This window comes from Geospiza fortis, unplaced genomic scaffold (assembly GCF_000277835.1).
Source record: "Geospiza fortis unplaced genomic scaffold, GeoFor_1.0 scaffold1044, whole genome shotgun sequence".
NCBI classification, from domain to species: domain Eukaryota; kingdom Metazoa; phylum Chordata; class Aves; order Passeriformes; family Thraupidae; genus Geospiza; species Geospiza fortis.
Genome location: NW_005054732.1, coordinates 71,100 through 87,047, shown reverse-complemented (window position 1 = coordinate 87,047; position 15,948 = coordinate 71,100). Strand labels below are relative to the sequence as shown.

Sequence of the window (15,948 nt, the reverse complement as noted above, 5' to 3'; positions counted from 1 at the left end):
TTATACTTCTGCATATTTACAGGAGCCTTAACAGAACACAGGGCTCTTGGCACTATCTTAAAAAGGTGTTTGTAGTCAAGGAACAGTCAGTAGTTTCTAAGCAATCAAATAACAGCAAAACTGAGGACCCTGTTCATTCTTTAGGACTCAAATGAGGGAAATGGTTCAGCTCCTTCTTTAATATTTGTTTTACACAAGATCTACAAAACTGCTGCGAGGGGAGAATTGGGTTTGGAAGGAAAATTGTACCTGGTTTATTTTATCCAGTTGTTGACACAAGCAGGTCTTGAATGAGTGAAGTAGAAGCAGAAATGAAAGATGATTCTAAAAGGTATCAAAAGTACCTGCAATTAATTTCATGACTGATCTTCATATGTGAAATTTGGGAATGGCATTTGGGGTTCTGTATTCTTCCCCTGATGTGAGATGATTGGAAAACTTTTAATGAGATCCCCTCATATGATGTGCAATGACCCATGGGCTGAGCAGAAAGAAACTGCACAAGACCAAGTCTTAGAGGCCTAATGTAAAATGAGATTTTTTTTTAATGACAGGATGTAATTAATATACAACATAGCTCAGGTTTATTGTTATAAAAGCCCAGTAGTTTTCATCATTGATCTTGTATGCATAGAAACCAGACTTCCAAAGACAATATGCTCACAGAGAGTATATATGGATTCTGAAAGACATAAATGTTCAAGCGGTAAAAAGCCCCAAAACTATAATTTCCTTGTTAGCAAACTCTGCAGTGTATTTTGTCATGCTCATTTCATTGTCAGCAGGAGGATTAAAGAATTTTTTTTTCCTAATTTGTGTTGTTATTGGCCACCTCTGGTTCTCAATTTGCATTGTTGTGTGGTGTTAAAACAGTAACCCCCAAACTGTGGTGGGATGTGCAGATCCTGCCCCCACCTACCCCTGGTCCTCCAACCATACTTCCTGTCAAGGGTTTCTCCTCCTGGACACCCAAAATAAGGATGTCAATGGTATCATTTGTACATTAGTTATGAAATAGCCAAATTTCACTGTAGACATCTCAGCATTCTAGTTGTCCCAGAGGGTCCAAATATGGAAAAATCTTTATAAAATCTAGTGAGGTGCCTGATTCAGTATTCAGACAACACAGTGATTGTGTGGGATGTATATTCTCCTGGTGCATCCCAGCCTCTTTTGAAACAAATCCAGCAAGAGCTCCTCCTCTCCTGTGAGAGTTTTTTTCTCTGTTCTATCAGCTCTCCAGACTGGAATGATTATCATCATTGGTAATCATGCTGGAATGATTATCTTCAGATTATGTTTTGTCTCCCCAGGCACTCAAGCATACAGTCCCCCTGCAGTAAGCACCTGCAATAAAGGCAGCATTGGTAAATGTAATTTTGTGTTAAAACCAGCAAATTTGAGACATGCTGCAGCTCTTGGTTCGTTTTAATAGATGCAAGCCTTGGAAAACCAGCTGTGTATGGCCACTGATGAAAAATGAATGAGTCAGACTGGCTTGCATAGGGGAAAATGCAAGCACTCAAAAGAAAAACCAATATTCAATTAAAATCTAAAAATAATCAAGTGTAGAAGATTCCTGTAAGAATTAAATCTTTGTCCTGAATTTTTGCCAGAGGCATTAAGAGAGCTATTTTATGATGAATACATAACAAGAGTATTCTTCTGTGTGTTTAAGCTACCACTGTAACTACAGTTGATGAACGTTTTGGGAGCTGTTGGATTAGTCACCAAATAAAAATAAACACCTAAATGTACTTGCATAGCACATTTGCATAAAAGAACAGTTGCCTCCCCAAAGCTTAAGTTTTTTTTTCCTCTTGTCTAGCCTTTAAAAGTGAATCAAGGATTCTCTTTCTCAAGTAGCACCTTTTTATTGCCAGTAAAACAAGACTGGTAACAAAAGAAGACTCTAAATAGACCACATGAGGCCATTGGTGGTTCATGCTTTGAGATATGAATTCTTTTATTAGAGCTTTGCTGTGATGTTTTAAGATTTGCTGCAGGTTCTTAAAAATGAATAGGAATTGTTCTATTCTGAACTGTCAGCAGTTTGGAAACTTAAAACATCCAGGACATGTCTCAAGAAATCCAGTTGTTCTCTTTGATCCTAGATTAAAGGGCCTTTGGAAATTTCAGAGCTATGTAGTTTCTTACACAGTTCCAATTAACACAACACTTGAGCTTTATTCTGTGAATGTACAATAATGTAGAAAACTCCTTGGAATTCCCTCATCAGCCATATTCTATTTAAAAATACATGTATTGGTTTTAAATCAACATCCTCAACCACATTCAATACTCCATTTATACCCTTAGGTTTAGTAATTCACAGAACTTCAGCTTCACAGATTCTTACCAATAAATCCCAAAATGCATGCATGGCTTGGTTTAAGAAAGATATTTTACTTGTGTTTCATACACAAAAAAAAACTGATAATCAACAGTGGCTTAAAAAATTAACACTACTCCACTTTTCCACAAGTGTACAAAAAAGAAATAATGAATTTACATTCAACAGTAAAGCTTAAAGTCCACTCTAATAATAGTTGCATTGACATTCACATACACAAGCACAGAATAAATATTTCAGGATTCTTATAAGAGCATACAGCATACATACAGTACTTGAATTTTACATAAGGAGTGTTAGTAGGGTCAGGAATTCATAATCTCATAGAAAAGTAAAACTAAAATCAGAAAAGGTCGTGTGGGAGGTCACACCAAGGTACTGCACAGAGCTAGCAGGTTAGTAAATCCATCTGTGTGAGGAGTTTGCTTCTGCTTCTTCATATTAGGACAGTTTGTTTGCAAAGGTGTATTCAAAGTGCAGAATAATGCAAAAAAGAAAGAGAAGATATTCTTGTATTTATTAACACATGCAAGAGGCAGCCCCCAAGTCACCCGACAGAATAAAGCTGTGATTGGCAAGTGGCCGATATAATACAGATGGTTCAGGCAATTTTTCTAAAGCACTTTAATAGCAGCAATTGTAATTTATAATGGCTCTAGATTGACTTCTGTTTGGGTTAAAGGGCATCATATTTCTTTAACATTTACAGCTATATTTCTTTATAAATAAATATCTCAAATAACAAATAGCATAGTTAATGTTACTTTTTTTCTCTCGTTTGCATAAGTGTCGTGGAAAAACTCTGACCTTTTCAGAGACATAATGTGCAAAATAATGTGGAAATAGGGACACAGAGCATCACAGTTACATTCCTGGGATGTCAGCCCAGCCCTTGTTACTCTCTGAGGGCTAGCCTTACCAGGGTAATGCAGGGCTTTAAGGGACAATTTTTCCAATGGCTTGCTTGGTATAGAGATAGAATTTATGGTGTCTTAAAGAGCTGTAAATGTGAGGTTTCATTTGAAGCAGTGTGTACAATACGTCATGTATAGGAGTCAGTATTTCCACACAGTGACTTCTCAGGATTTGATAAGTCTGCTCATCTCTCTTTCAGACATTTTCTCCCCAGCCTGAACATCTTTGAACATTTGTGTTCATTAGGTGTTTCCTCTGTTGCATATTTACCAGCTCTTCTTGCATTTTATAATCTGATCTCATATCACCTAGCTGACATCTGCACACAAATATTTCCAATCAGATAGAGGGTGCACAACATTAAAACTTTTAAACCTGTCCTGTAAGTGTCATCAAGACAGGAGCACAGGAACCACAGTGCAGAGTCCAACCTCTCACTGGCTGTACTGTGAAGATTCTCCTTTTCGGCGTAGGAGAAAGGAAACTTGTGTCTGCTTTTTAGATTCTGAAAACAAGCCAGAGTGGAGAAAAAGAGTTAACACCAGACTTAATAAAGCTTTTAAGACAAAACCTGTTAAGCAATTTAGACAGACACTGAATTTCCTGCTGATTTTCTCAAGTCTGTACATACAGGAAATTTGTTAACAATAGGAAGAAGTTGGGATTTGCTACATAGGAGAAATCTGCCATTATTACAAAAACTGGCTAAGAGGGTTTTTTCAGTATAACTCCCTCACTGGTCACTGTTCTCAGTGGTGCTGTTGCCCTTTTCTTTTTTCTCCTGAGTCTTGTTTCCCTTCTTCTTTTTCTTCTTTTTCTTGGTCTCTTCTTTCTTGCCAAAGGTTATGAAGTCACTTTTGTCAATTTGGCTGTTGGGTGGCTCCTGCCGGATGGAGATGATTGCAGGAGATCCTGGGATAATGAATTTGTCTGGCAACTCACCAGGACCACCTTGTTTGGAATTGCCCGGTCCGAATTTAAAGGTCCAGCTGTTGCTGTTCACACCAGCTCCCACTGGGGGGGACACCTCTCCCGCCTCAGGTTCTGAAAAAGTCAAAACAGCAAGAAAAGCTTAAAGCATCTTTAAACACAGGCACTCAGTGAGCAGCAGCTCTCTGTTTGAAAGGCTTCAGCCTACAGTGACTCTCGTTTGCCTGGCTGCTCATCTGGGCGTTAGCCACTGGTTCTTGTCCAGTCCGCTCAGTGTTTGCATGCACTGACCCTCTCCTCGTGCTCCTGGGTGCAACAGGCTCTGGATTGCATTTTGTTCTTTTGGATTTGAAGTGTTTTAAGTAAGAGTTCACTGTGATGCAGCCCACTGAAGTGTTTTACAGCAGAAAACACGAGCACATTGCATGGCAGAAGGGTGTGTTTGAGGGTGTTGAGCCTCTTGGGACAGTGTTAGAAGAGTGGCCAGGGCAGGGGGTGACAGCCTTGGCATTGTGCACATCCAGGTGGGCGTTTTAGCAAACCATCCTGTGATGGATGTGTCCAGGAATCCTCGTGCAGGGAAAGAAGGGAGAGTGTCAAAAGGCTGGAACGGAGCCAAGCTTGGCTCGGTGGTGCTGAGCAGCAGGACAGGAGGGGACAGGAATGGATCAGGACAAGAGGGAACAGGAATGGATCAGGACAAGAGGGGACAGGAATGGATCAGGACAAGCGGGGACAGGAATGGATCAGGACAAGAGGGAACAGGAATGGATTAGGACAAGAGGGGACAAGAATGGATGCCCAGGAAGTTCCACCTGAACATGAGGAAGAACTTCTTTCCTGTGCAGTGACCATGCTCTGAACAGATTGCCCAGAGAGGTTGTGGGGTTCCCCTCACTGGAGATATTCCAGAACCATCTGGATGCAATCCTGTGCTGTGTGCTCTGCTTGAACAGGGAGGTTGGACCAGATGAGTGCTGTGGTCCCTTCCAAGCTGACACACTGTGTGACTCTGAGCTGGTGCATCCCAGAGAGGAACCTGAGCATGCGTGTTTGTGTGTAGCTATGGATGCAAAGTGGCCGAGCAGCAGACACAGAGCAAAAGCAGAATAAACTGAATTGCCTGGGCAGAGCTACTGCAGGATTACTTCCATCAGGGTGCACAGTCTGGTCTCAGAAATATTCATGGTCTTCACAGAATCATAGAATACCCTGATATCCTCTCTAGATCACAGTATTTTATACAGGCAAATATAAAGTAAGTTCTATCCCCAGTTTTAGGCTTGCAGGATGAAGTCAGTTTTAATTTTGTTTCCATTATTTTGATTAGATGGAGTTAATCAGATTGAAATGTTTGCCTATGTTGCTCTGACAAGGACAAATTTCTAGCAAAATAAAATGCTACAGAATTAGGTTTTCCTGTGAAAGCCTTAAGACTTGGTTGTTTTCTTTCCTTTTATACTTCGAACATTTGTTGTAATTTACATAACTGCCAATTTTGAATAGGAACAGCATATCTATTTTAATGTATCATGGTAAGTGTTTTAACAACTGTGATGAGGGGGAAACTCAGTGTTTATGCTCTGATGCTAAAGCCCTCAAATCAGATGAGAACTTTCTAAAAGTTCAGTAACAAAACATGGGACTCTCACCCTTGTAACACTCCTAGCCACACACAAATCCACAAAGCCACACAAACAATTCCAACACCACTGATCTGATTAAATCTCAGCATCATGTATCAGAGCTGTCCAGCTGAAGAGACAAAGATGTTTGGGGTAAAGAAGGAGGGGGAACCATGATGGAAAACCATTTCAGAGGGATTCCATGTCCCTTGGAAGAGGAAATGAGGACCCTGGATGGGGGAGAAGAAACCAAGAAGTCCAACGTCTCCTGCAGGTTAAAGAGGGCAGGAAGAGAAAACAAAGCAGAGACATTCTAGAGGGTGATCCCCAATGTTCTGCCAGCAAACATCTGGTACTGGCTGCTCTGTACCCCTGCAGCTGTAGAATGCTGTATTAACTTCAGCAGCTCTTGTATTTCTTATTCTTTAACAATTCTTCATCTTCTGTTATGTTGTTTGTACAATTTTCTATTTTATGAAATAAATGCTGTGTGGTGCATGCAGACATAAGGCTCTGATTTTAGGTTCAAAAGCTGAAAAGACATATTTTGCTGCCTGACAACCTTTCTCCTGCCTGGCAGCAAAACAAGGCTGGGAAGCAGGATTCCTTTTTCAAGCTTTTCTATAGTGATGCAGCAGGTCCATGTTACAAAGCCCAAGGAATGTGTGTACAAAACACATCAGAACCATCTCTGAACCCATCAGAATAAGAGGTTTTGGCACATGAAATCTTTGGCGTCTCTGAAGCTCCATTTTACAATGCTGCTTTTACAATGTGATATTTAATCAAGAACTAGAAGACACTGTACACTTCTTTTCCCCCTAAGATTGTATTTAATGATGAAGGAGCTTTGACTTTATGTTCTTTCTAGGAGCTGCTGACGTTGCTTTAATGACCTTAACCTCTCGAGTCTCATATAGCTTTTCTGATGTTATTATTAATGGAAGAGCTCCTCCATTTTATCAGTGGTAGCTTTTCTGTACATTTCCTATGGTCCTAAGTATCAGCTTCAGATTTTTTACATGTTTCCTGTAAGTAACAACAGTGTCCTAGAAAGGCCTTTCATAATAAACGCATTAATATGAACCAGCTTTCATTTCTGTTTAATAAATTGTTTTGTTCAGGTACCTTTTATATCACTTTTCTTTCTCTGAGATGACAAATTACAAAGGTGGAAAATGTGTCTTGGCCTTTTTCCAAATTATTAATCAATTGTCCTTCTGCTGCAATACAAAAATGTGAGCTTTCCTATTGCACATAATAAATTAAGGATTTATTTGACAAATAAATCCTCTCTTTCTCCCAGCAAACCCACACAATATGCATTCCAAACACTGGCCCAGACCCAATGCTCTTTTTCTGTTCCTGGCAGGAAAAAGACAGCTGAAGGTGACCTCAAATCATGTTTGACCCACCCTTGCCCTGGCTGGGAAGAACCCTGTAGCAAAAGAACAGTAGAAAAATTGCTTTGAAGAGTAGAGGGTGAGAACTCTGTGAGCTGCAGGGCCACCAGAGCACAGCTGGAGCTGCAGTGCATGGCTGGGCCACTTTGGGATGAGCATAGAAACATAAAATGATAGAATGGCCTGTGTTGGAAGGGACCCCAAATCTCACCCAGTTCCAACCCCCTGCCATGGGCAGGGACACCTTCCTCTAGGCTAGGTGGCTCCAAGTGCTGTCCAACCTGGCTTTAAATACTTCCAGGGATGGGGCAGCCACAGCTTCTCTGGGCGGCCTGAGCCAGGGCTTCATACACTTACCTTGTATTCTTCCTAATAACTGATCTAAACCTTCCCTGTGTGGGTTTGAAACCATTCCCCTTGTCCTGTCACTCCAGGCCCTTTTAAATAGTCTCTCTCCACCAGTCTCTCAGGGACTGGGAGAGGCAGTAAGGTCACCCTGAAGTGTAGGAATGTGCCCCCTGTTGATGGAGTGACCAAATTATCCTTTGTCTCCTTAAAAAGGAAAAAAGCCCAGCAGTTTCTTTCTTCAATTTGGTAAAAAAGACACCTCATAAGACCTTTAAGAATTCACCTCAAACCTAAGGCTACCCAATTAGACAGAAGCCAAAAAGTCCCACCTAAATAATTCACTAGAAAAAGAAGAGAACAAAGGAAATAATCACTTTTGTGTAGTGTTTTAGCAAGAGCAAGAACCTCTTGCCCCAAGCTCAAGTTTTCTCTACAAGAATTTTGTTATTTTGCCTTTTATTAAAACTTTTCTGTTTCCAACACTACCTCAGAAGTCCTCCTACTAATTCTATACCATTTGCAGTAGCTAGGCTATCTCATGTATGATAGATCCTCTAAGAGCTCATAAGACCTAGCTCAAAGAGAAAACCCATCATGAAGCTTCTTTTCTCCAGGCTGAACAATCCCAATTCTCTCAGCCTCTCCTGGACAGGTGCTCCACTCCTCTGATCAACTTTTGAGGCTGAACAGAGGCCATGGGACAATGACAGTGACTTGATGTAATCCATTTGACCACACAAATTCAGTAACATGCAAGAATCCAGGGTATCCCTGAGGCAAAGAATCTCTTGTATAAAACCTCTTGCCAGACTAATGGGGTGCACATCCACATCTGTACTACTGAAATCTAATTCAGAGCAGGAAAACAACCCTTTAATCTGCTTCTGATTTGGCAAATCAACTCACCAGATGAAGTCAGTAACATTTGCCACAAAAACATCTGACTTCATCATCCAAACACAAGAAATCCATCCCACCTACCCTGGAATCAGGATTCTCTCAGACTGTGGGGTTTGCCTGCACCTATGTCTGGTTTTGTCCCATCCTCTGAATATGTTTGTTGTCCATATGAACTAAGCATTTTAATACTCCTTAATACTCACTAATCCAAGAAAACTAATTATCCTTACAGCTGTGTGGAGAGCTTGAATACAAAAAGACAGACACAGAGAATCTAATGAGTTAATAACCATAATTTCCTACAAGTGGGGCTTCTCCAGTCCTCAGGAAATGTCTCTTCTGCATGATTTACCTGAGAACGTGTGTGTTTATCTGTATTGGCAGGCTGGAAGGTCACAGTTCAGCTGCACTGACAAAGTCGTATGTTGAGGCATTTCAGATCAAGGATAAATGTCATTTACTACCTAGATTCCAAGGCTTCCTTAAATATCTCTTCTGTTTCTTATCAGTAGGGATTCAACAACAAAAGCTTTCTATTTATGTGTCATTTTACATTTAATGGGATTAGTTGTACTTCTTTTGCATATTTTCTGCATCTTTAATTGAGTGCTTCAAATTTGTTTATTAAACTTAGAGGAAAATCTAAACAAACCCCCTGGTTATATTTATAACACTTAATTTAAAACATTACACTTCTTTTCTTCCTACAGCTAGAGAGGGGGGTTGCCTGAGTTCATACATAAAAGCTCAGAGTCTGGTCATTTCCTGGGGTAATTTTTTGGGATTACTTTGAACTTTTTCTTTTATTCTCAAGGAATGCTTTAGACTTCATGTTCAATGACCAAATAATTAAATTTTTAAATGCTTGCATGCAGCAGAACCCAAAATCTAGGCTGCACCTGCAGGTCCTGATGCTTCTTTGCCTGTGTGTCTGCAAGCTAAAATGGGAGATGAACTTTTCACCCCATCCCTTTCCTACTCTCACCGAAATACAAATGTCTCAGTAGACTTTAAATGGAAGCCAGAGCAGCAGAGACTCTGCAGTTGAGTAGGTCACATATTTAGCTGGCATGAAAGGACTTCTAGGCTGTCTTTCAAAATACTTCTTTTTCCATCCCGTGACTGCTGTCTGAAGTGCACAGGCAAACTTACAGAGAAAAAAACCTCCATATCCTCAAATCACCTATGTGAAAGCTGGAGGGAACTGGGTATGGTGCAGAGCTAATGCTTTTTCTCTTCCAGAGGCATTTAATGGTCGTGTATTGCAGTCCTCTGCCCCTCACAGGACTTCAAACCATAAAAACCTCGGTCAACAGGCACTGCTTCAACAAGCTCTAATTGCTCTGGAACACCTGATTTCCTACACAGTGTCAGATATAGAGGGTCATCTCTGCCTGGAAAAGCTGTGGCTGCCCCTGGATCCCTGGCAGTGTCCAAGGTCAGGCTGGACAGGGCTTGGAGCAGCCTGGGACAGTGGGAGGGCTGGGACAGGATGAGCTTTAAGGTCCCTTCCAACCCAAACTATTTCAGAATTCAATGTGGAAGTCACAGTGTCCAAGATTCCAGAAAGGAAGCAGGCTGCAGGTGAGCTGTGTCCCCTCACTGATCCTCACCTGCATGCTCCAGGCAGTCCTGCTCTCAGCACACAGCTTTTTCAGAGGTTCCCCTGCTCTGTGCAGGAAGCCTGGACACCAACAAAGAACTAAGTCCCTAAAATTCAACCTGTAGTAACTGTAGGTACCTACATTTCCTTTTCTTAGAGACTTAAACACCCCTTTCTTAAATCCAGACACCAGAAATGTAGGCATCCAATCTACCATGTCTAATTTAATTCATGCTGCAGTCTATTAACAAACCACCTGGTTTAAATGCTTGGTTTAAGAAGTATTAAATTAGTATTGAGGTATTGAATCCTTATCACTCTCTTTGGAGCCTTTCTTGCTTTCTACATCTCCCTGACAGGAGGTTGTAGCCAGGTGGGGATCAGCCTCTTCTCTCAGTGGCAGGACAAGAGGACATCAAGCTGCACCAGGAGAGATTCAGGTTGGACATTAGGAAGAATTTCTTCCCAGAAAGGGAAGTCAAGCATTGGGAGGAACTGCTCAGAGAGGTGGTGGAGTCACCGCTCCTGGTAGCGTTCAAGAAATGACTGGAGATGGCACTCAGTGCTCCGGTGTGGCTGACAAGGTGGTGATCAGTCAAAGTTTGGACATGATGGTCTTGGAGGTGTTTTCCAACCTAAATGATTCCGTTGAAAAAAATCCAAATTTTCTCTGTTCCTCTCCTCTCTCTGCTGGAGACAGCTAACTTTTGGGTAGCTAGGAAAAAAGGAGCTGAATTCTATCCTCACGAGCCAGGTAAGCAGCACCACGGCTCAGTGGGTGTTGCACTAATGACCATGCCAGAGCATTTTGGAAAAAAGAAGAAGTTTGAAACTAATCTCTTTAACAGAGGCAGCCACAAAAAAATCCTGTGCAACTGTTTGCAACTTCCCCAGCCCTAATCTTTTCATAGGATTTTCACTTAGGTAGGCATTGGCATCTTCTGTCCAAAAATGCCTGAGAGAGCACAGCCTTATGTTCTTAAGGTTACTCCAGTTCCACCCCTTCAAAGGCCACATTTTAGTTATGACAGCAATGCCCCAGTACAGCTCAGAAGCTCTGGTGCAGAACCCTGAAGTACAGGTCTGTCACTGAGATTTAAGGTGCTGTCTTTCAGATGTGGAATTTGCAAATTCACTCAATGGAAGGGCTGGCTTTCCCCAGCCTGTAAAACCATCCAAGCTGAGAGATAATGCCGAGCGATGGGTACAAACAGTCTGAAATTGAGATGTCTCATACATTTGGGACAAAATGTCTGCTCACAGAACATATCATCACTCAGCCCAGGTATCAATATCCCATCAGGTCTGGGCTATTCCATCAGGCCTGCAGTTTCTATCTCACTGACATTTTTCTCGCTTTTGGGGAGGCCACATGGTTTTCCCCTGACCCTGCACAGCCCCAGAGCTCCAATCTGCTGTTTACTGAGAACAGGTGGTGCTCACTTCCCATGATGGGAGCTGCCCATGTATCCTGAGTGTCATGAACAACCTCTCCACCTCCTATGGCTCTGCTGCTTTCTCAAGGAGCCTTTGTCAGAAGAGGCTAACTCATGTTAGAACAGATGTGCCCCTGCTCAAGGGGGAGAAGAGGAAAACATTTCTGTGCAGCTCTGTCTCCCTGCAGAGACATCTTTGACTGTGTGACATGCTCAGCCAAGACAGCAGCTTGTTTGCACTCTGTTCCATCCCTCCCCACTTTGTCCCTGTCTTTAGAAAACTTGGTAGCTCATGGAATAAGAAAATATAAAAGCTTTCAATCAAAATTAAATTTAAAGGAAATATTTTTCAATGCTCTTTTCTAGACAGGAGAGCATGAAGGCTGAATCTACTGTAAGACTCAGAACACTCCATCATTAATCACAGCCCCTTCTGTCCGCAGGTCAAAGTAGCAAAACACATTAATTAAATGAATTTGTTTAAAACTGAGATCAGGCAATAAGCAGGAAGCAAATTGCAGGGAAAGCTAGTCATTAACCTGATTTCTCTCTTCCCTGCCTCCTCTGCTGATGCTGTACTGACTGCAGCTCCTGCCTCTGGCAGGCTTAATGAATATTCACCACGATAAAGAGTCTGAAACAGCACATCCAATGCAAACAGCGTGCACTGAAAAACCCTCTCTGTGTCATTTGGAGGATCTCTGTGGACATTCTGGCTTCACTGATCATCCTTAAGCCTTTTTGGGATTAAAAAGCCCATTTAATCTTTCTCTTTTTTTTTTTTCCGAAAAACAAAACAAACCAAAAATGCAAACCCACAAAAAAAAAGAGAAAGTGAATAAAAATCCATCATCAGCATGATAAAATGACAGAAATAGAACTGAAAGACAAAAACACTATTCAATCAGAACAAAATTGAACCAGTTTAACTAACACTTTGCCAAATAATCCCAAACATCACTAATGACTTCCTCAAATTGGAGTATTAAACAGAAACCCAAATAATTCTCACTGTCTGCCCTCCCATCTCTTTGACCTGTTCTGCATTAATGAATTTGGAGGAATGAACAAAATGGAAACTTCTCCCCACCAGGAGCCTGCAGCCTTAATCCAGTGCTTGGGTTTAAAGGCAGTATCATTAATCAGGGTAATTATAGCACAAATGTTGTGGGAGATTTGTAACCCCCCACTGCTCCAACATCCAGGCACAGAGGTCACTTCCAGCTCACTCTCAGGTTACTGTCCACGCTGACACTGACAATTAATTTAAATTGAGATTATTTACCTCACTATAAAAACCAATCTTACATGGCTGTGTATTAAAGGAATCGTCTCAGCTATCTAATAGCTCTGCCAGCATATTCTGAGATATGTGAAAGCATAATTTGATTTGCTGGCTTCCACAGCCTGCTGGTGCCAGAGCACAGCCCAGGGTAAATGGCTTCCTGCAGCTGCTGAAGGAGCAAACAGAGCACGGGGTCTGCAGCTCCTCTCATTCTTCTTTGGCTAAAAACCACTTTTCTTCCCATAAAAATATCAACTTTTTCAGGTAATATCCTTCTACTAGAATTTAACCCCTTTCCTCCCCAAACTGAGGGTTAATCTGCTGCCTCCCTGAGACTGCATGTGCACACATCCAGGATGCTCCTTATCATCTTTTGAGCTCTAATCAAATGTTGGTCCTGGGGGATGCAGCACTGAATGTTTGTGTTGCTTGAAGAGGGGATTAGAGAGACATTACTCCTGCAATATATGAAAAAGTATTTTTGGAGGGGGTATTTCCCATTTCTGCAAGCTCACAGTGTCTGTTTTTAAGAGTTCACAGCTGAAAACAGATCCCTTCCCCCCACCCCTCCCCCCAAAAAAATCCAAACCCAAACCAACCAAACAAAAAAAGCCCAAATTATTTTAATCTTATAAATGTGTTTTTAATACAGTGTGGGCAGACAGCACCAGCCATTCTGCCCTTGTTTTAATGCACACAGTAAGGTAAAAGCACTGAATAGTGCAGGAAAATTGAAATTGGAGCTGGGGGGACTGCTCTGCCCTTCAGTACCTGGGAAGGGTGTGGGCAGTGGCTGAGGACAATGTTCCCCTGAAGATCTGTGGTGGGTTGGTCTCAATACCACAAAGGAAATGCTTTTCTTTGCTTTCATGGCAAACCAGGTGCTGTGCAGCCTAAATGTCCTAATTAAATGTCCTCAAATGCCCTAAACTGAAAGACTAGAGCAGCAAGCAGCTACCCAGACCTCTGCTGAAGGCTGATTTTAGGCAAAACATCCCAAAAAGGTGGACTTTGAGTGAGAAATTTAAAAATTTTTGAGCTTTGTGGCTCACATCTTTTGTATGTGACCAGGAGTGGGGGTGTCACTCTAACCATTTTCAGGAGGCTGCTGCTGTGGGTGGGGTTTGCCTCTGTTATATAAGGACATGAAATATTGTAAAGAGAGCAAAAGTCACCGCAGAAGACAAAGCCCTGAATGTCGGGAGGACAGAACATGTCTGTACACTGCTTAATGTACATTATGGAAAGCCAATTCTTGTTACTGTCTTCTGTCAAATTTAAATACAAAAAATAATTTTATTCTACCATACAAGCTCTTTTATGAGAGAGACAACAGGCTCACCGAGCATCATAAATCCTGCTGTGAAGGTGAAAAGGAGGAAGCATTTCCTGGCTGCTGCTGGAGCTGTAACAGTGCCCTGCAGGCAGCCAGCCCCCTCCTGCCCTGGCTCCCTGAGCTGCTGAACTGAAGCCAAAGCACAGACGTGCATCCTCTGCAGGCATCTCCTGCCACTGGAGGCCACTGTGCCTCTATGGGGTGACACAGGATCCACCTGGGCTCCTGTCCACAGCCCCAGTGCCTCTCTCAAAGCCTGGCTGTGATTAATCCCCAAAGAAGGAAAATTTTCCTAAAGGGAAGGCAGGATTAAATGTTTGAGCATTGGATTTCTGTTTACAAGGGCATCGAGTGGCAGGACAAGGGGAATGGCTTCAAATTGACAGAGAATAGGTTTAGATCAGATATTAGGAAAAAATCTTTTACTGGGAGGGTGGGCAGGCCCTGGCACAGGGCGCCCAGAGAAGCTGTGGCTGCCCCTGGATCCCTGGAGTGTCCAAGGCCAGGTTGGATGGAGCCCGGAACAGCCTGGGATTGGGGAAGGTGTCCCTGCCCATGACAGGGGGTGGAAACAAGATCTTTAAGGTCTTTTCCAAGCCAGGACATTCCATGATTTTGTGATTATATGTTTTCCTGGACAAGGCTTAGATTGGTTTTGTTTGTGTCCATCTGGGGAGTGAACACTGCTAAGAGAATTGACTTCAATTCTGTCCCTGCCTCCTGCTTTCCCTCAACAAAACTTTAACAGTTATGAACCTTTACAGCTCTGAACAGCTCTGAAATAAATTACCAGCTCTTTACAGCTCTTACACCTTCCACAGGTACCTTACCTGAGCACAGCCCCCATTGCTGCAGGTGCACAAAAAGTCCAGCACAGCTCCCAGAACCCAGCGGGGTGAGCAAGAGAGAATCCCCTCCATTTAACTGAGCACAATTAATAGAAAGACAGTAACTATGGAAACTTGAAGCATCAATTTTAGCCTTTCAAGGCAGAATCTAATTTTAACCAACTAATTGGGTGCTCGAAGTGGTAGTGAAATAAAAAGAGACACATTTTTGTCAGTGCTCTTGGAGGCATCTATTTTAAACATGAATGAATGTGTGAGATTCACCATTTAGAAAGGACAGAATAGTAATGGAGCAGGGACACATGAGAAATGGTCTTAGAGATATTTTTTTCTTACTTTCTTCATCATCTCTGTTTAACTTACAGACTTCAACCATTCCTCTTGGGCTGTCACCCCAGTAGCCCAAACCATTGCAATCTCCAGGCCAGAGGATTGCAGGGTAAAGCTTTCTGTTTGGATATTCTTTTAAAAACCCCCAAACACACAAAGCTTCAGACAGTGGAAAATGCAGTTCCTTGTCTCTCAGAGGCTGGAGATGGCTCTGAACCTCAGAGTTGATACCTGTTCCCTGGCTCCCTCTGGCTCTGATCTCATATAAAGGGATAAATTTACCAGTATTTTATAGATGAAACCTGAAACTGACCTTTTCTCTATCTATGAAGGGGAAGAAAGGGTACTATTAATGTTTAATTTAGTTTGATTTTGTTATCCCCAACTGATTTCATAATATTAAAAGTAAACTCTACCATACAGGTATATAAAATTCATTTAGACCTACAAATCCTTTAGCTGACCTACTTTGACTAGTTTATCACTAAACCTCTGCAAACTTCTCCTCCTCTGAAAGCCAATTAACCAAATACTAACCAATGTCTATTTTGATTCTCTGTTAGCCAGCAACCTGCCCTAAAAGACATCTGTCACTGTAATACCTTCCACAAAATGGGGCTGTAAAACTGAAGACAT

General features: G+C 41.9%; 1 protein-coding gene across 1 annotated transcript in view; it reads right to left on the bottom strand.

The window, feature by feature from the left end:
- Positions 1-2,161: 2,161 nt before the first annotated feature.
- Positions 2,162-15,948, bottom strand: part of PCDHAC2 (protocadherin alpha subfamily C, 2) — a 50,532-nt gene continuing 36,745 nt past the window's right edge. The window contains exon 6 of the mRNA XM_031065302.1: positions 2,162-4,312. Within this exon, the coding sequence (XP_030921162.1) occupies positions 4,002-4,312 (311 nt within the window). The 3' untranslated portion in view covers positions 2,162-4,001. The remainder of the gene's footprint in view (positions 4,313-15,948) is intronic.